The sequence below is a fragment of the Lingula anatina genome, chromosome 8 (genome assembly GCF_051362555.1).
Source record: "Lingula anatina isolate TDL-2025a chromosome 8, LinAna3.0, whole genome shotgun sequence".
NCBI lineage: Eukaryota > Metazoa > Brachiopoda > Lingulata > Lingulida > Lingulidae > Lingula > Lingula anatina.
Window position 1 is genome coordinate 14,945,484 of NC_141774.1, and position 20,105 is coordinate 14,965,588.

At 37.7% G+C, this 20,105-nt stretch overlaps 1 protein-coding gene across 3 annotated transcripts; it reads left to right on the forward strand.

The window, feature by feature from the left end:
* Positions 1–5,410: 5,410 nt before the first annotated feature.
* On the forward strand, positions 5,411–19,982 carry LOC106152049 (uncharacterized). Of its 3 annotated transcripts, none has more exons than XM_087019096.1 (10): positions 5,411–5,585; positions 11,243–11,714; positions 12,359–12,590; positions 14,685–14,825; positions 15,449–15,642; positions 15,872–16,222; positions 16,660–16,752; positions 17,224–17,436; positions 17,838–17,906; positions 18,221–19,982. In XM_087019096.1, the coding sequence occupies exons 1-10, from the start codon at positions 5,569–5,571 to the stop codon at positions 18,410–18,412; spliced, it is 1,974 nt and encodes a 657-aa protein (XP_086875222.1). In that variant the 5' UTR covers positions 5,411–5,568; the 3' UTR covers positions 18,413–19,982. The 3 variants fall into 3 exon arrangements, with proteins under 3 accessions (XP_086875222.1, XP_086875221.1, XP_013380973.2); XM_087019095.1 differs by lacking the exon at positions 5,411–5,585 and adding an exon at positions 9,586–10,007; XM_013525519.3 differs by lacking the exon at positions 5,411–5,585 and adding an exon at positions 10,036–10,506.
* Positions 19,983–20,105: the final 123 nt, after the last annotated feature.

The window sequence follows — 20,105 nt, forward strand, 5'->3', positions numbered from 1 at the left end:
CTGATTACAAGGCCAAAAGGAGTAAGCTTATTAAAAGACCCTTCTCCATCGTGGGTATCGTTCTTTGGCATATTAATTGGCCGTGTCTCCTAGCGTGGGGACTACACAGTGGAGATTTGTGTCTGGACTTAGTTGTAACGACCACTTGAGTTGTAACCATTTAAAGAACAGAATACCTGTAGATACGTGTTTTTAAAAGACGCGCTGTTGGTGGAATATACAATACGTTCGTCCCATATCTTACGAGAGGGCTGTAGATTTGGTCTCTCGCATGGAATCTTATTTACGCCGTCATCCTTGCCACAATTTCGGGTAATTCTATACACAGGAAGAAAGTCTACCGTAGGTGGTTAAACTGTTGCTTGGGGGAAATCACCAGAATTTTGTTGGATGTCGAGCAATTGTTTAGTAAAATTGACAGAAGTGAAGAGCGGTTAAAGTCAAGAATTGAAGTGACTCTTCTCACCTAGAAAGAAAGAGGACTGATTTTATTATCCTTCTGCCTACCAGTGATATATAGGCTCATATGATATAAATCAAGGTAGGCTTAAGTGTTTGTTTATATATTATCCATTGTTTAGTAACTATAAGGAAAACGTCACAAACAACCTATAGATGGTCGTGGATGTTTGTTGTGTACGGTAGTTATTTAACAAATACCAGCAAAATTGGTTGAATTTTCCAAAACAATATTTGCCGGTAATATATCAGTGGGGACGATTATCCGAGATTGAAAAAATACGACGTGGAATATGTCTAAAAACAATTTTGTTAGTTACTAAGATCAAGAGCCTATCTCGATAATGATGATTTTGAGGTGTCTCAAAATTATGACTTATTTTTTCAAGTAATGTTTTAGGTCACGCAGTAAATGGTCAACTTATTCAATACGACATATCTAGTCTTGACCCCTCCCCCCTCGCCCCGTCGCCTTTCTACACGCCTCTATACGCCTATCGGCAAGGTAAAATCCTAGGTCAATCAGGGCCTCCACGTGCACCCACCCCTCCACCATCCACCCTTGCACGAAAAATCCTTACTGAACCTGACCTATTGGAAAGCATGTGGGTAGCTCTGCTCTGCTCTGCTCATCTCTCTCTCTCTCTCTCTCTCTCTCTCCCCCCCCCCCCCCCTCTCTCTCTCTCTCTCTCATACACACACACAAGTTGTGTCCGCAAGTTAACTTCAGGAGCCATATAAATAACTTACAGTACAAACATACTAAATGACTGAATAGAGCGGATCAAACGATATCATTACATGGGTTAGTACAGTATTAATATTAAACATTAATTAGGCCTAAGGGAGCGAGACTCTCCGATCGAGCTTGCCTAACTTTCTGCTTCAAAAAAAAAAAAAAAAAAAAAAGCAATGGGCTTGTTTACTTGTGCTGTGTTTGATCGATCGAACATGTCGGGGCATCATCTTTACATTAAAAGGGCAATTCGTCTTCATCACGCATAGATTTCGATGCCGAGTCGATGTCTTTGATCTCCACATACTATTGTACTGTAACTAAGACAGAGACGTACTTTTTAGTAGCCTCCAGGATCCCCCTCCACACACACAGATACACACAATCGACACGCATACAAGCACGCACCCCCCCCCACACACACACATGCACGCAAACCCCCATGCATACACGCAAACACACACCCCTCCCCACACACACGCACAAATAACACGCAACCCCCCACACGCACACAAACACTCAATCCACACAGGCACACACACGCACTTTTCCCCACACACGGAAACACATAAATACACACACATTAAAGGGAAAAAAGCGACTTGAATTGGAAACGAATATCGCATTGAGATACATGCATTCCTCAAACTGCTTAAGGGACAATTTGTATGGATCATTTACGACGCTGTGCGCCTTCTTTTGTGTCTGGATCGATACGAATTTGAGATTTTGAGAGAAACACTATTCTCGATCTACACTCATTGGTATTCATTGGTATCTTCGAGAAATGAGGATAATTTCGTTAGATTTTAAATGTCGCAGGGAAACCAAGCACGGCGGGTTTCCTATCGACCGGGAATTACCCCGAGTCCGCAGGATGTCAGAGAGCCAAGGGGACAGACTGATACAGGATGTGAGTTTCTGCTCATTTCCTAGAAAACTTCTCAGATTCCAGGCCTGTAGCTAGCAATTTCAAAGTGAGGGATATTTTTCTGAAAAAGTGGACCTTTTACAATGTTTTGACTCTTTTTCTGAAAAAAAAAAGATCTTTACACTCCCCGGCCTTGTTGACCTAACATAAGAAATGGTATACATCGGGTATAGAACCTGTAGATCAAATTTTGTATCTAAGTGTGGATCTTTTTCGGTCAAATGGCGGTTATAAGAGTCTTTTTTCACCCCCCCCCCCCCCCCCCACACACACACAGAACACAAACGCTCGCGCACGCGCGAGCGCAAGGGCCTATTGTAAATTGTATTGTGGTGCATTATAACAATTTTTGTTTGTATATTACACGTAAATGTATAATATAAGGAAATGTATGAAATAGAAGGAGCTATTTAAGAAATAAACAAAATATCATAATATGTTAGGCTAATATGACGTGCACGCGTTGAAAACCGGGGTGGTTCGAAAAGAGAAAAACATGAGAAAAGCCAGCTTCTCTCTTTATCTGACGGCAATCCGGGAAATCAAAGGAATTTGGTCCTTGAATGAGTATATGATGGGAGCACGACTGCCGTTGTGAGTATATTGCGGCTCTAATTTGTTTTTGATGATGATGATGGATTAAGCGTGTGTTTCTATCGTGTGTATGTACATGTATGTGCGGTAGTTCGTGTAAGAATAGCCATATGGCTGCGTTGCACTAACACGTGGACAATTAACGGACTTGTAGGCGAGTCCTCTATTGGAGAATCGAAAGAATCTCCCAAAAATGTCCAATAAATCTGAATTCCATTTCGTGGGTCAACTAAGGAGGAAAAAAGTTCACATTTTCACAAAAAGACCGCCCGTCCCTCTATTTGTTATGTTATGATTGCATTGTTATTTTTATATTCTATACACCACCATGTCCAAAATATGCTTCATACAGGTGAAATAAAAAGTAAAAACAAAACGTAGATGATTATAATATATATCTAGGGTTAAAATCTTGTGATGATATGTTTTGTTTCCCTTGGCGTTTTTCATGATAAATTATTTAAAGCAAATGTATTCAAATAAATGAGTTTATTCGGATATTTCCATAATGTAAATACCTTTGATAAACACATTTTTTCATAGAGTAAACAATGAATAAAATAAAGTACTAATGCGAACCTCCTTAAAAGGCCATCATAAATTCCTTGTGAGATAAAGCGCCTCCAGATCTAGGAAACTGAGAAATGTCACCAGGAAATTGTGTGGGAAAAACCGATATGGAGAAAGAAGACCGCGAGGGATTAGTTCATGTTACCGTTGCCAAGTTAACCTGCACTTCCCAGTACATAACATGCGAGATCGTTATTGAAAGTGAAAGGAATACCACAGAGCATCGGGAAAGTGTTTCTTTAACACAAGACTGCAGCGGCAACGCCATTTTTTTCGCTAAGTACATTAAGAGCGTTGGTGTTCATCTTAAATTAAGCACGCCTACGATAGGCCCTCACAATGGTTATATTTTTAAAAAGACGCGAAAACAAAATAAATTGCTCCAAATTAACATGTACAGTATTTGTTTAATCTAGCGCATACTGTATGTTCATCAAGACATTCCCTCGTTTTTACGTTCATCAATAGTTTGTGCGATTTTTTTCAGACGTATACAAATCGTTGGCTACAAAGCAGGCCTACTCTGGTAATCAGTGATTATTATTATTATTATTATTATTATTATTACAAGTGATTTATTACAATAATTTCATTTCTATTTCAGACTACACGCCAGCACCATCGATGGGGTACAAAACATTCATGTTGATATGTATGAGGGCCACTTTCGGCCGACGCTTCCTTCTCCGATTAGAGCCGAAAACGTCACAATCCATAAAGCTCCGGTGGGGCGTCCCCTCCGGGCTGACGAATGGCCGATATCTCGTGCAATATCGCGAGATCGGGACTAAGGAGTACCAGAGCATGCAAGCGGAGGGTAATAACTGTATTGTAAGCGGTCTGAAACCTGGGATTACCTATGAGTTTCGTGTACAGGTGATTCATGAAGAGAACGAAGCGGACAGGGTTTGGAGCAAGACCAAATATGCCAGAACCCTTCTGAGATAAAAATGTTATTTTTCAATTGAATTTGGTGAGAACTTATCTGTTTGCCCCCCCCCCTTTTTTTTTGGGGGGGGGGGGGGGGGGAGGGGGGGAGAAACATAAGGGCAGGATGAAAGAAAGGATTCTTGAAAGTGCTCATCAAGTGATCATGTAACTCTGAATTTTTTGTAAATGTGATTCATTTTTCAAATATTTGTGGAAGAGCATACATTTTAACGTGAGTAGTTTTGCATCAGAAAAAAAATATGCGAGGAGGAAAGATTACATTTTCTTTGGCGCACGGCAATACTTTATCCAGGGGCGGACGGAGGACGCGTCTTCTAGGGCATCCGGAAGACGGTCAGAATCTTTAAAGTTTACCATGACGGGCATCTAATTTTTCTGTCAGGAGACAGTCAAAATTGGAGGATGGATCAATAAACATAATTTGGAAGAGTGTCAGAAAATATCTCTGGATCCACCCCTGTTATCTAAAACGTCATCATATGGAATATTATATTCGTATTAAGATGAAAAAACGGATATTGGAAGAAAGACCAAAATAATCATTTTATTGAAAAATGTTATCTGTGCTTTTATAATTCTTTTCTGAAGACTGAACAGTTAGCAGGTTTTGCTATACCACCTGGTTCTGTTAAATAATCAGATAAAAAATCGTTAAGCGTCTAAGCGAAGGTTATGGAAGAGTGTGAAGCAGAGGATTTCATTTTTAACTCAAGTGTCAACCAAATAAGTAAACAAGAATAGGATGATAAACAACGTAAAAATAATAATGATATATAATTATTATAAAGTAGGCCTAAACAAGAACACGGCCAATAGTTATCTTTAAAGTTCTAGAGAAAATTCCCTTTTTTGGCATTTTAATTTGCTGTGCATGGTAAATCCCCAGAAGACATTGAAGTTTAAGGGGGAGATGTACCGGGTATGCGCTTTTAAAACAGTTTCTAATTATTTTGAATAAAACGTATCGAAAATTATGCGGGAACTACTTATTTATTTATATTTTTATTTATTATGCTGTTTATGTCTTATTGCACGAAATGGGCATTTTGATTGACTTTAAAAAGTCACCAGTAAAAAAAAATCTTTGCCATAAAAAATTCAAGCGCATTGAGGTCCTTGCTGAGCTACGATTGTGACATTGTGTTAGATGCGCCCCACATAAAGCCAAGACCATGGTCACATGATTTCCAAAATGGCGACACCCACAAGGTTGCCTTGGGTGGCGGGCAATCCTTAAAGAAACACTCTCTGATTACTCATCGGCACGCTTAATGGCAAAGAAACACCCCCATTTTAGTTCGCTTATCTAAAGTGAGCTGATACTAAAATGTCGGACGACGAAAGGTAGGTATACAGATAAATAGAATATAGTTAGCGTTGAACTGTGCTTGCTGCAGACAAAAGTTCGCGCGATCTCTTCAAGTTCAACTAAGGTGTTGAGGCGATAGGTTGGTTGGTTTTTAACTACTAATAGCCCTCCCGGCACGAGCGCGTGATACTATTTGACCCTCGCGTGATATAGAGTCTCCTCGATTATATCAGTCGTCATACAGTACCGGCAGAGATATAATATATATCGTCAGGGGTTAATGTTTAACTTGGGTCTAAAATGATAAAGATTGATTGGTGGTTAGCAAGGCGCGCGACGCTTTATCTGTTGGCCTCATCTTCACCACTGCCCTCTGGTGTACGCCCTCTCAATAGCATTAGCCTGAAGACTATTTTATCTAACACGTCAGATTTTATTTAACATGTATTAGTATATGCCAGATTTTTCTTGGGGGGGATGGAGTGTCTTCTAGCCTGAATGGTATCTGAGATGTGATTGAAAAGGAGGTGGTAGTGAATAAGTAGTGAAGTCCCTCTAGAGCTCACCCCTCCTACATGCACACACACACACGCGCACGCACACACACACACACACACACACACACACACACACCTGACTCCCACTAGTAATGCGACACTTTTTTTTTTTTAGAAATGAAAACCTTCTTGCTAGAAGCCTGATGACTATACTATACGTAGCATGTATCATCTCTCTAAGCTAGTGTCAATGACAGAAAATTAGCATGCGCTGTGAGGACACAATGCAGGTGTATCTGACCTAGACAGTTAAAGCATTTAGCCTTATGCAAAGCATCCCAGACAGCCTCAGTGATCTGGCCCATGTCTGGCCCAGATCTGGCAACGTCTGGCAATGTCTGGCAAAAGGTATGGCTTGCCACATGTGGGCCAGATGTGGCAATGTCTGGGCCAGATCTGGCCCAGACATTGCCACATCTGGCCCAGTCCACATTTGCTCATATGGCCAGATGTCGGCCCAGATCTGGCAATATCTGGCAAATGTATGGCATGCCAGATGTGGGCCAGATATGGGCCAGATCATATTCAAATGGGCCAGATTAGGGCCAGACATGGACCACATATGGCCCAGATTGTTTTTTTTTATTATTTCACATTTGCTCATGTGGCCAGATCTGGCCCAGATCTGGCAATATCTGGCAAAGGTATGGCATGCCGGATGTGGGCCAGATTAGGGCCGGACATGGACCACATATATGGCCCAGATTGTTTTTTTTTTTTTTCTTTTTTTAATTATTTTTAATTATTCAATAAGATAACTATAAAAAAGACATACAAGATTCAAGATTCAAGTATTTATTCTGTGCTAAAAGCCTAAACAAAATTATTACACATTATATAACCTTGCTGGCAACTAACATGCAACAAATTAAGGGCCACTCCTTGTCTTTTTGTACAAAACAATTTGTATGTTTGAAAAAAAAAAAAAAAAAAAAAAACACACTGCAAAAAGGCAAATATACAGACACTTAACAGGAGGAAATGTCACTTACATACATGTAAAGAAAACAGTTATAACAACAATTTTTTTTTCAACACAAAGCTGCTCATCGAATCTGAATTAACACAAATTACAAAAATTGTAATTAATTATGCATGTACATGGGGGGGGGGGGATTTGAGGGGGAAATATTTTTGCACACCTCAACCTAAATAATATTATACATTGTCATTTTTAAACTAATTCAAACATATCATTAATAATAATAATCACTAATGAATATAGTTTTGTAATGAATAAATCTTGAATAATGAATGAAAAAACATTCTTTTTTAGATGATGGAGAGTTATAACAAAATTATAAATAACCATGCAGTAACTGTTTCAATTCAACTTGCATGCTGGCTACAGTACTGTACATGCATGTAAATTCTGAAAAAAAAATATGTATACTCCAGCACAGATATAGATGTACAATTAAAAGAGAATTACATGTGCACAAAAACAAACCCCAGTATCAATGCTTTTGAATTAAATCACATCACGAATCAAATCACTCAATGAATTGAACCAGTTTGCAATGCTTGCGCTTTTTTCAAATCCATAACACTAAGAAATGATACACCCGCCTCCTTGACAAGCTTATAATTATTAAAGGAATCAACAATGGAACAAGTAATTCTACCAAGTTAACAAAAGTTCATTCAAATGTCAAGTCCAAACACAACATCCCTTCCTTTCTTGGAGAGAAACGGTCCTTTCAAAACATGTTAATTGACAGTTCAGTCTTTAAAATGTCTTTTCAAACATTTGCAGAATAGCATATGAACTCCAACTTTTATTCCTTAAACCACACTGAAAATTCTCAAAACTAATCAACTCATATCAAATCCCATGTCCTTTCACTACTACTGGTCTCTTCCTTTGCTTGCCTTTACGTCATATTCAAATGTTCCCTTCACTTTTAAAGGTTTCTCAGACGTGTACATGAATAATACTGTTTGTTTTCTGGTCCTCCACAAGAGCCACATTTATTTTTCTTGGATTTCAGCATTCTCCATGTATTTTCATCAATGATATTACAATATGCACCTGAATCTGGTAATACACTGAGATTAACACCTCCTCTATTTCCTCCATGTCTTCTGTGCATTGGTTCCCACACCAAATGTATATGCACTCCTGGATTTTCATGTTCAAAGCTGTCATTTACATGAATAATAGTTTCAGTTTTGCAGAGTTTTGCAAAGTGATCCAACGTTCCATGTTTTCTCAGTCAGGGAGTTTCTACTTCGTTTTTCATGTCTAAACTCGTAATGTTTAGACTGGCTTGGTTTGTCAAATGACTTCAGTTTCATCATACTCAGTTTCTGGTGTTCCAATTTCATTCAAAGCGTTAACTGTCTTATGCATATTCATGTTTCTAACCTGTGTTTGGGAGAGTCCTGAAAATATCTTGTAAGTTGTACACCTGTCCCTGCTGAATACAACATAAGCGCGCGTCTCCTTTGTCATGTATTTTTAATTTTCTATCTTTGTTCATTATTCATGCCGTTCGTTGGTTTTGAAAAGATCAATCTTTTTCCGTCAGCGAAAAGTTTAAACTGTCTAGCCATCGCGTCGAGCGTGACCCAATGTCTCCGGACTTCTGTACGGTTCGAATTCCGTAATTTCACATTTTTTCTCCATTTTTTTTCAAAGAAACTTGACTCACAGTTTTGCACTAGTGTTTATCCTCGTCGCCAGTGTTGATGCCTTCGAAATAAATCGCACCACGAATCAAATCACTCAACGAAATTGTATCAGTTTGATACGCTTGTGCTTTTTTCATATCCATAACTCTAAGAAACGCTACATCCGGGTCCTTGACCGGCTTAGCATAAAAAGCGGAATCTTACAACAGCGGAACGAGTAGTCCAAAAAAGTTTTAGATCAGTGAATTCATTCAAATGTCAAGTCAAATTAAACAAATAGCACACTTATGAGGGGACTTTGAAGAAAAAAGAGAGAGATAAATTAAATCAAAATTTATCAAATGACGTCAGTTCAATGCATTCAGCTCACTGGTCAATAAAAATAAATAAATAGAAAATAAAAATTGAAAATGAAAGTACCATATCTGGCCCAAGTCTGGGCAGCATCTGGCAAAATGTGGCGTAAATGCCAGACTTTGCCAGACTTGGCCCAGATCTGGCAAGTGTCTGGCAAAATGTGGCATAAATGCCAGACTTTGCCAGACTTGGCCCAGATCTGGCAAGTGTCTGGCAAAATCTGGCCCAGATATTGCCAGACGTTGCCAGATCTGGGCCAGACGTGGGCCAGATTATTGAGGCTGTCTGGGATATTTCTTATCAGTGACTAAGAAAAAATTGTTCTATATGCTGACACTGTCTGGTATGATGGTGGGAGAGGCCTGTTTGTTTAGCAAGTAGATCTTTTTGGATTGTTTTATCACCAGAATAAATTGTTATGCATTTTGAAAAGTGATTGCCTGTTTTATAATGAGAAAGCTTATGCAAACAAGTTTTATTTAATTAAATTTTTTGTCTGCTGTTAGGGTTCAGAATATCAATGGAAAGGAAACAATTATGTCATTTAACAAAATAAAGCACTGGGTGTCTCTTGCACCCCCCTTCTCCACCCTCACTAAAACAGCAACTTGTCACCCTCCTTCCCTCCCCACTTCCCCCCTCAGTGTGATGATAATCACAACATTCACATTATTATCACGTGAAAGCAAGACATCTCTTGTTGATAGTGTGGAACTGAAGTGACACTTACCTAAGGCAAGTGACCTTGACATTGACATGAATTAGTGTGGAGCAGTAAGTTTAAGTATTCTTGTACTTATCTGTGGGGCAGTCTTCAAACAGCAGGACTGGATGGAAATGATGATACTTAAAGTAATATGTGACTTGAAGATGAGATAATTATGAAATGGAGATGACAGTTCTTCAACAGTGGGTATCTCCAAAGGTTTTATGACTACAGCCTTTTCATTGTTGATATGGTTGGAGATTCCAAATATGCTGCAGTATTGTGCATCTGAGAAGTGTCTTTACTAATGTGATATATTTGTTTTTGACTTTTTATTCCGGACTTGGTGGAAGGCGCATTACTAAAGACTGGCAGTCTTTGGACGAAACCCAGGCCTTATTCATTCAAGAATACTATATTTTGAGAACTCTCATTGTATGAGAGAATTCAAAATTTGCAGACTGTTTGAGTGACTTTGAGTTTGGAAAGAAATTACAGGTTTTCACCCTTCAGTTTTGATGAGAAAGTTTTTTTCCTGCACTTTGCTTGAGGTGTGAAAGAAAAGAGCTCCAAAGCCTGCATCATGTGTGCCTTGTACAGTAATCACGTGGATGTCACGAAAAAGGATATAAAGAGAAGTCAAAACACCAACTATCTGTCCAAAAAAAGTGAAGATAGAGGCAGTCTTAGAAGTCTTAAGAGGTACATGCACTTGAATGAATGATGGGCCAGTCTTTCTGTTATTTTGCCATTCAACAGATTTTAGACTAATTTCAGTCCCATATTGTTTTAGTGTGAATGCAGCAATGATTTAGGTTACGGTACCGCAGTTTTATTTGACATTCAGATAAAGTCTATATTGGAAGTATTTATCATGCTTTTTTGCTTTAATATTTCCTGATCAATCATCATAATTGTGTTTTTATCATTAGTGCTTATTTGAATGCACACTGCAATCTGGCTTAGATTAATGTTAGATGAGTAACTTGTGGAGCTGCCTTTAATTGAATACATAAATCTATTTGTTGAAATGCACCAGACACAATGAACTATTTTAGGGGGAGGGATTTAATGCAGTTTGTTTACAATCCTGTGTAAGTTTGCGTTTCTTGTCTTGAATAATTTTTTGGGATAAAATGAAAGAAACTATTTGTTATGTTGAAAGTAAGTTAAGTACATGTAAATATGTGTACTAGGTTTCTGGTATTTTATGCATTTTCTTCCAGAAATATCTAATAGTATATTTATTGCAGGATATCAGTTTAAAACCCTTTTCTGATTAAATTCAAATTTAAGGCACCTTAGGTATTGAAGTATGTCTAGTTAATAAATTAATATATATATATACAGGTATATATATATATGAAAATGATATATTTTAGGTGCTTAAACTATGTTGATGATAACCATAATATTTTATTATATTTTAATGTTCCAGATTTCCACCAGAGGGCGAGGCCTATGTCTCCATCAACAGGAGCCACCCTGGTCGTGTATTACACAGGTTATCAGAGACAGACGCCATTGGGGTTGACAGCATCCAGACTACAGAAGAAGTAAAAAAATATCACACCCAACAATCCCGTCACTTGCCAAACTGGGCCTGGTTCGTCCTTGCAAAATCTCTGGGCATCAAACTTCACGAGCTCGACAAGCCATGGTTTGGAACACTCCTGCACGTGCTGACGTTAGCTTTTGGTATTGGCTACATGATCACCAATACCTGGTTTATAGGTTATGATATTTATAGTTTGTACACCAAGCAGACATTGATGACAGGTTGTGTTAACATGCTGGTGGGGTTGGTGTGGAGCGCCATGGGGGTGTACGCAAACCTGGTGGCAGGAAACTTGTTCAGTAACAGGAAGTTTAGAGAGTGTGTCAGGATGCACACAAAGACAATACTCAAGGTATGTGATACGTATTAGGCACCCTCTGTAAGGGTCTCAGATATTTTTATGCTAGACATTCACATATCTGGCTATTATGCTGTATTGTTTTGATTCCACTGCAGTGAGAATTATTGGGTAAAAAGGACATCATCAGCCACTCTTCTAAGTAACTTACTAATATTTGATAAATGTTGAAAACTTAAGTAAAAAAAGGGAAAATATTGGAAAAAAGTGTGTCATTTGAAATTTGGGAAGAATTACATGACTATGGCATCCATCTTTATAATTATCCATTCATACCCATTTTCATATGAACCCTTCCTGTAAGGTATCATTTTTAGAGATTGAGAATTTAAGTGTAACTATCATGTAACAGAGTCATCTAAACACAGTCTCTTCATTCAACACTTTCTGTTAACAGGATTAATTTTGATCCAACCATTTGGATGCAAACTTATGAAAGTTAGTAAAGGGTACTTAGTAATTAAATGCAAGGACTAGTATGGTGCAAAACAAAAGTGCTTTATGCCTTGTGACAGGTATGATCTTTGTATTAAAATGCACTAGACGGGTATTACTAGTATTTATTTTAAAATTCCTTATTGAATTTCATTTAAATTATATTTATAATTACATCTTCGATTTTTTCATCAAACTTCCAGATCAGTGCTGCCACAGTCATGGGGATCATGGCCACAACAGTCGTTGTCATAAATTTGGTCCGTAACTACGACAACTTCGATGAGAACCAGTGCCATGGCCTTTACCTTAACCTCGACCCCATGATCTGTCATGTGCGCTATGTCTGTCATGTGGGGATTTCTTTCTTTACTCTGGTCTGGAACTTGTTGGTTGGGTTTGTCATGCTGTCGGTGTGCCGTACACACACCATAGGTAAGTACCATATACGATTTTAGACCAGTAGTTATGATTTAATGGCATTATCTTTTTCTGAATCTTCCGTGGCATAACTTTGACAGTTTAAAGGGTTTCCTTCATGCCGTCAGAATGGCCTGAACGGAACATATTCTTCAGAAAACATGCCCAACTAACGATATCTTTATCCAAATACACAAATTAAAAGCTCATTTTGTAAATTTTTGGCTTTAAAAAACGTCCTATTTGCTCGGCCTGGGAGTTAATGAGCTACGTGGTCACGTGGTCCAATGACGACAATCGAGCCACTGGAGAACAGAGCGTGCTTAGCTGTCAAACTGAGCTGCATTGTCTACCTGTAAGATGCCTTCTCTGGCTTCTGATAAAAGTTTATACTCATTCAAATCTCTTACCCGAGGGGTCAAAATCCTCGTGAAGCTGTGTAAAACCATTTCCCGTCTAGTCATTTCTTTAACAAGCATTTCATTATGGTTATCCCAAGTTGTATAAAACACTGCATTTGAATGAGTTAAGGGAAATGTTGATTATTGCATATGAGGTCCATGTTATTTGTGAAATTCAATTTATTTTATTAAACCGCTGACACTCCGTCTTGCATACTTTTATTAAACTGAGGTAAACAATGCCCGTTACCTTTACAAGTCCTATCTTAATCATCCATCTAACTGGAACTTCCTTTACCTCTTAATTAGAGGGTTAAATGGCATTCAATTTGTCTTGCTTGTATCGAACGCACTCTCTATCTAAGCTTTACTCCAGTTATCTCAGGTAAAAATCTACCTGTGCGTTAGTTACAAAGCGCAGCTCCCGTAGACCTGGGGGTACTAGATAAAATCTGAACACCAGGTTTATCGAGGAGCTAGAGAAAGAAAGGAAGAATTTTTCCTGCACAACTTCATAGGAATTTTAACACGGACTTGATCCAGCTTAGACCTCCAAACTAACAGGGTGACATGGGCAATTTTCACAAACAAATCATAAAACTATATTTCAGTTAACCGCCTTTAAAATAAATATACCGTTCTGGGTAAATTAAAATAGTTATTAAATCGCAAGAATATTTTTGACTTAAATGATGATTTTATTATAAATGGAAATTAAGCTACTATATGAGGTACATTTGCTGTGATTACGCTGTCCTGTTATTACCTGGCTTGGGAATTGCAGCGGTGCATAATTAACAGGTTCTTGTAAACGAGCTTTTGGTCAACTACAATGCATTTAAAATGCATCAGCAATCAGTAAGTTTGCCAACTGATGACAGTTAATCTGAAAGACTACCAGCTCTTGATATGATCTAAACCACCTGAGGTGACCATGATCTAGAGCATCGCAACTATTGTCACCGAAGTTAGTAAGTAAGTCACGGAAGACCGTCACAGACAAAGAAAGATTGTCAACGAGAGCTGCAATTTTGGTGAATCCCACGGCAACACACCGAGGCATAACGAAAATTCCTCAACTCCGTTCAACACAATTTTCCTTAACTTCTCCGTCACCATGCAGCTCAGTTGAGTCTCATAGACCTTTATCGTGATTGTCGTCACAGTACCACGTGACCCAGATCTGTTGCTTCATTTTTGCATATTGAGGTGAGGTTTACTAAAACGCTTTTTTTCTACTAATAGATTGTTTTTATAATTTTTAAATGGCGGGGATCGATTAAAACATACCTCTAGTGTATAGATTGAGTGCTGTATCTTCAAAATTCGAGAAATGGATTTTTACATGAACATTGTCCTTTAAAGGTTCTGTGGTTGAAGAACTCTTGAGAAAATGAAGAGTAAAAATTATGTCAGTTTTTTTTTTTATTTTTCATTTTTTATTTATTTATTTATTTTTTTTGGGGGGGGGGGGGTGGCAGGGGCTGAAGGCCAAAGGGACAGTATGACAATGTAGAAGAATTGTGAGAAACTTCACAGGCAGTGCCCAAAGAAATCTTGTACAAAGAGAGAAAAAAGCCTCTATTAATTCTTTTAGCACCAACCTTCCTATTAGCAAACAATTGTGATTTTTAATTTTTTTTTTTCATTTTTGTTCAAATTACTTGGACGATCAATCAGCAAATCAGCCGTTTTCTTTTATTTTTAGGTCTTCGCCGTTTCATCAAAGTTTTAGAGGAGGACGGGAAAGCCTATGTTGTCTACAGACAAAAAATCGCAGCGGCCCAGACACAGTACTTAATGACCAGTCAACATGCAGACTCTTATTACTATGATCCTTTAGAAGAAGGTAAAGAAGTACACACAGAAGGGGGCTATTTTACAAAATAATAATAATAATTATTATAATAATAATGGTCTAATAAAGTTTTGTTTTTCAACGAAAAATCCCTATATCTTTGATTCAAGGTAAATAAGCAGTGCTCCATTTAAAATGTAAATGAAATGTTGCACCTATTTAATACAGTTAACACATGAATATTGTTTAAATATTAAATCTCTGAATGCACACTTTCCTTGTTTAGATCAGTATCTGATTTGAAGGCACAGTATACAGCATCACCTAGTATCTGATCCAAAGATATAGTGTCACTTGGACTGGGTTACCATCCCTAGATCCATCTAACAGGATCGGACCATCTCCACAGGGTTTTTCGCTAAATTGCTTTCAACTTAAATGGCTTAGATGTCTGGGATTCATACTAAAGCTGCTAAATGCTAGCTTCAATATGTGACAGACATATAAACGCTTCAGTTGATTGCAATTAACTGAGAATCCCCTTGGAGATAGTTTGATCCAAAGTTAGTACGATAGGATCTGGAAATGGTCTCTTATAGCTGTAATTGATACTGTTAATTGCTTTGTTTTGACAGATTTAGTTTAAAAAAATCATATTTTAACCAATTTACTAGACCAGTACATGTGGGATGATGACCTCACCATACTGTCGGACAGTGACTTTCTGGGCATGCCCGGACAGCGCCCCCATCTTACTCCCTCGCGGAATGTCAATATCCCCAACCAGAGAGCACAGGGAACGGGAGAGCACTCACTGCCTTCCAGCTTACCACAGGGAATGGGACTTTCTACTTCTCAGGACGAACAGGTATATACGAAGTAATTTGGAAGATGGTACTGTACTTAAATTTGTAGTCTGAAATTTAGAATATTTTTTAGATATTGTTTCATTGTAAAACTGAATATCAGAAATGTAGCATTTTTCTAGAACTTGTTTTCTAAAACATTTTAAAAGAAAAATTGGTTGAGATCTATACCATGGCAGTATGTTAATATAAGGATATCAAATAAATTGGAAAGACATTGTGGCTTTTCAGTATTTCATGAGCAGACCACGCCAGATCAGCCTGTCTGCCCCACATGGAAGCTACATCCGAGGTAGAAGACTAACAAACAGACAGACGTCTGCAACAGACGACGAGCTTGAGGACCAGGATGCAAAGCAAAGAAAAGGGAAAATAGTTGCATCTGATAAACAGCAGCACCAAGATGAGGCCCAGGTGGAATCAAAACCAGCTTGTAGTAATGAAAATGATGAGAAGAGGAAAGCAGGGGGTCAGAATTTAGACCAAGACAGTGTGCTGCTGAATATTGAAGAAGACGGAGAAAATATCAGTGCTTCCTGCAGCTTGGATCTCACTCCAAGTCCACGCTTACTGGCACATAAGGTATTACTACCAGCTATAAAAGTATACGTTGCTTAGACAATGTATCCTTCTGTGTACCCTTCCAAGTTTTTTCAGCTTTAGTGTTTAGGTTTCTGTCAAATGTGTACTTTCTGAAAGAATTTATAAATGTGAAGCTTTGAAGAACTACCAAGAGGTTAGTTATGGTTCTCCAAAGAGTCCTTGGATGTTATTATAAATGTAGCTGATGGACACTCCCCACTGCTGATACAGTACAAATGATTGGAAGTTATGAAAAAACTTCATTTTTTTTCTTTTGTGAATCAAAAAGTAAAACCTTAAAATGAATGATAAAAAGAATTATGACCAGACATCAATTATATGGATGAGAGTCACTGTATTCTGGTGTATACATTATCAGGAATATAAAATGTGTAACATGCAAATAGAAATACAACATTTAAATATTTTCCTTGCAGAGGGCAAGCTGTCAGTCTGAGACTGGAAGTGAGGCCTTAATGTCTAAAATTCTTACAAATGAAGATATCTTGGTCTCATATTGGAGAATATCAGTAAGTATCACAAACCTTTTTTTTTTTTTTTTTTAGTAAATTTATAATTTCTTTTAAGATTTTTATATCCATTAGATTGTATCATAAGCTGTATTGCAGGATTTGTGTTTACCATTGTAGGATTTAAAAAAATATATAAAAAAGAGATATCTATACTGCCATGCCACTATACACTATGCCAGACACTTGACGTATACCATCTATTGGTGGTAGTGTTCTAAATGTTCACAATTTCAGCATAACAAACCTCCTGTGTTCATCCTCCTTGGTTAGGTTGTAGTGTAAATCTGAATGATATTCTTTGAAAATCTACTTAAAAATAATTCTTCAAAATCATTATTATACAAACATTGAGTCAGGCATCGTGGCAGTGAGCAGATGAAGTGATTAAGAAACGTAATAGTTGAAGTAACGTGGTAGGATTAATTTAAAGTAAAAGCAACAAGAAATCGTTTTTATTCATTATTTCAGTCACGTCTACGAGCCACATCCCTGGCGATGCAAAGATGGTTGGCCTCATGGATATTCTTCATCACTCTTTGGTCTGCAAACTACGTCATCTATTGGCTGTCTCACCCGGCAACGATTGCCGGGATACTGGAAGTTGCCTTGCCACTGTGTCTTCTACCTCTGGTGTGTTCTGCCTTTGCTGAGGTGAACAATGAAGCAACAAGGCTTGTAAAGGTACTACCTCTAGGCTGGTAGACTAGGTTTGGGAGCATGAGATTTGATAAAATCACCCATTTTCCCAGGAAAAGTCCACTGTAAATTGAAATATGATCTTGACTTTCTGCCATTATTCATGTTGGGTCAACCGAGGGATTAACAAGGTGGAGCTAATCAGATAAAAAACCCATTTTTGAAATTGTTGACTGACCCCCACCCCCACCCCTCTCTCTCTCCCTCTCGGCCTCACGGCATGAAATCATGGGGGATGTTGTAATAATGGTTGACATTCTTTTGTGGACCAATACATTTTTCATTTTGTCAGTGTTGATCAAAATACTGTATAAAATAACTTGGTACTAGTTTGACTTAGCTGCCAATTCATACCTTACCGGTACATGTCTTTATGTCCATTTCAGTGTGTGTGTCCCACTGGGGAAAGACTGGGGCTGCTGAGTTACCTGGAGAAATACCCACTGGAGATGACAGTAAGTAGCAGTCAGTTACTGTATAAACTCAATGTTTGGATTACTTTTACTAGACTTTGATAGATGTGCATGTTTTTGTGTGCCTGAGTGCATGTGGATGATCTAGCTATCAATGGTCATCCAACATATAAGGTTAAGTTAAACTCAGTGTTTGGATTATTTTATTTAATGGATTGGGGATAATTGCAATTTCCTTTTTTAAAATAGTCATAGTGTTTACTTATTTCACAAGTGAACAAAAACTTTAAACATTATATGGAATATTGTTTATAGAAGATGGATATCATTAGTCAAATATTGCACATTTGTTACAGCTGTTTGGGTATCGTCTCTCATACGGTGACATTCTCAAGGTCATTCTCGCCTTCGCCCTCGCCTTCTCTTCTCGTATCATCTTGGATGAGGTGTTTGGAAGTGGAGGAGTGCCGACACCTTCACCGACATCATTACCATCCTCAACTGTAGCTGCTGTGACCGATGTGTTAAATTCAACCAGTCTCCTATGATGTACAGAAGTAATAGACTCTGTGGACTTCAGCTGCTGTACAGACAGAGTCAAAAGTCGGTCTTAAGTAAAAATACCAAAATACTCTGAATGTGTACTTTCACCCAAAAAAGTCAGTATTAGGCCTTTCAAAGGAGGGGATATGAGGGGGTGTGTTTTACTAAGGCAGATTTGCTTATGTTTAAGGACAAGAGTTACTTGAATTATTCAATGGACAACCACGTCTATCCTGGGTTTAAGTACTGGTACACCAATTATTTTCTGTCTTAAAAGTTCAGACCAGCAAGCTCTTACTCTTTTTGTGAAACTGGGGCAGAATTGGCCATATTAATTAGAACATTGGCAAATCCAGAGCACACCATATGTCAGCTTACTCAGTCTACAATGATTGAGTACTTCTAAGAAGACCGTATGACAAGTAGTTCCTTTGGACTTAAAAGACTGATGCCAGAAGACTCTCACTTAGCTACCAATTTCTAGACAACCAATTTTCAAAGTAATTCATTAAAAAGGTCAACTAGTCAGTTGTAAAACAGGCAACACTGCATGCTTCTTCTACTGATTACCTTCTAACTTATAATATAGAAAGAAGAGTTGGCACTAAGGTTGGCAAAGACAAGTAATTTTTCTGCCAAATTTTAATTATTTCGGCTTTCTTCTAAGAGGAAGCACTGCATTTATTTAATCTCTGGCATTAAATTATCACAAGCACCTTAATAAGACATTTAGAAGATCATAATAGGATAGGATTCAGGGAGATTTAGTATCATTTTTATAGAGATTGGCAAAATAAGAAAAATTTACTAGAAATTATATTACACATACTGTCAGCATTTTATCATATTTAGATGTTTCAAATGTAATACTGATATGTTTCAATATTTCGGTAAAAACAAAAAAGGGCATTTCGGATACCAGGGTGTTGCAATAATGTATAAATATATACTGTTTTTTGTCCTTTTATATGGCCAATTTAAAAGTGATATATTTAACAAATTAAATCAGGTTAGAGTGATAGATTTGAAGCCAGTAAATATTAGTCCATTTATGAATCTCAATGTTGATTTTTTTCCCCCATTTCCATGTTAACAACTTATTTAATGGAGGTGGAAAATGGCTCACTGAAATTTTCTGTGATTCGGTAGCAAATAGGTGTCAAGAGTGACTGGTAATTGAAGTACCCTTGCCATTTGTTTGTGCCATTGCTATGGTTACTCGTCTTTGGGCAGCCAGCAGCATTCATTTTGGGGAAGACGCAGCCACTTTTGTAAATTTGTATTAATTAATTTTGTTGAAGAAAATACCATTTTACCTTTACCATGAATTGTAAGATAAGATAGTGTGATACTATATGAATTGCTGCCATTATGTAAATTGATATCTGAATTTTGGAATAATTGTGCTTGTTTGTCCACAGAGGCTTGTTAGTTGTTCATGAAGTGGACTTATTACATGGTTTTGTATCTAGGATAGCATTTGTTAAGTCTTTACGTGGAATGAAATTGTTAATTTTTCAAGAATTTTTTCGAGTCTTGCACCAAGTTAATAAAATGTAACATATGATGAAATTACATATGCGTTTATCACTGACAACTTGCTTCCATCATTAGCACTTCTGTGGCATTGCTTAGAACTGTTATGTGGATGCCACCAAACTCCACCTGGCTTAATTCACTTTAGCCAATGCCTGTATC

Excerpts from the sequence above, each read along its gene's own strand:
- LOC106152049 (XM_013525519.3), top strand. The coding sequence starts at position 10,388 with ATGTGTGCCTTGTACAGTAATCACGTGGATGTCACGAAAAAGGATATA. Across the intron at positions 10,507-11,242 it reads AGTCTTAGAAGTCTTAAGAG|ATTTCCACCAGAGGGCGAGG; the intron begins GTACATGCACTT and ends TTAATGTTCCAG. Across the intron at positions 16,753-17,223 it reads TCTCATATTGGAGAATATCA|TCACGTCTACGAGCCACATC; the intron begins GTAAGTATCACA and ends TCATTATTTCAG.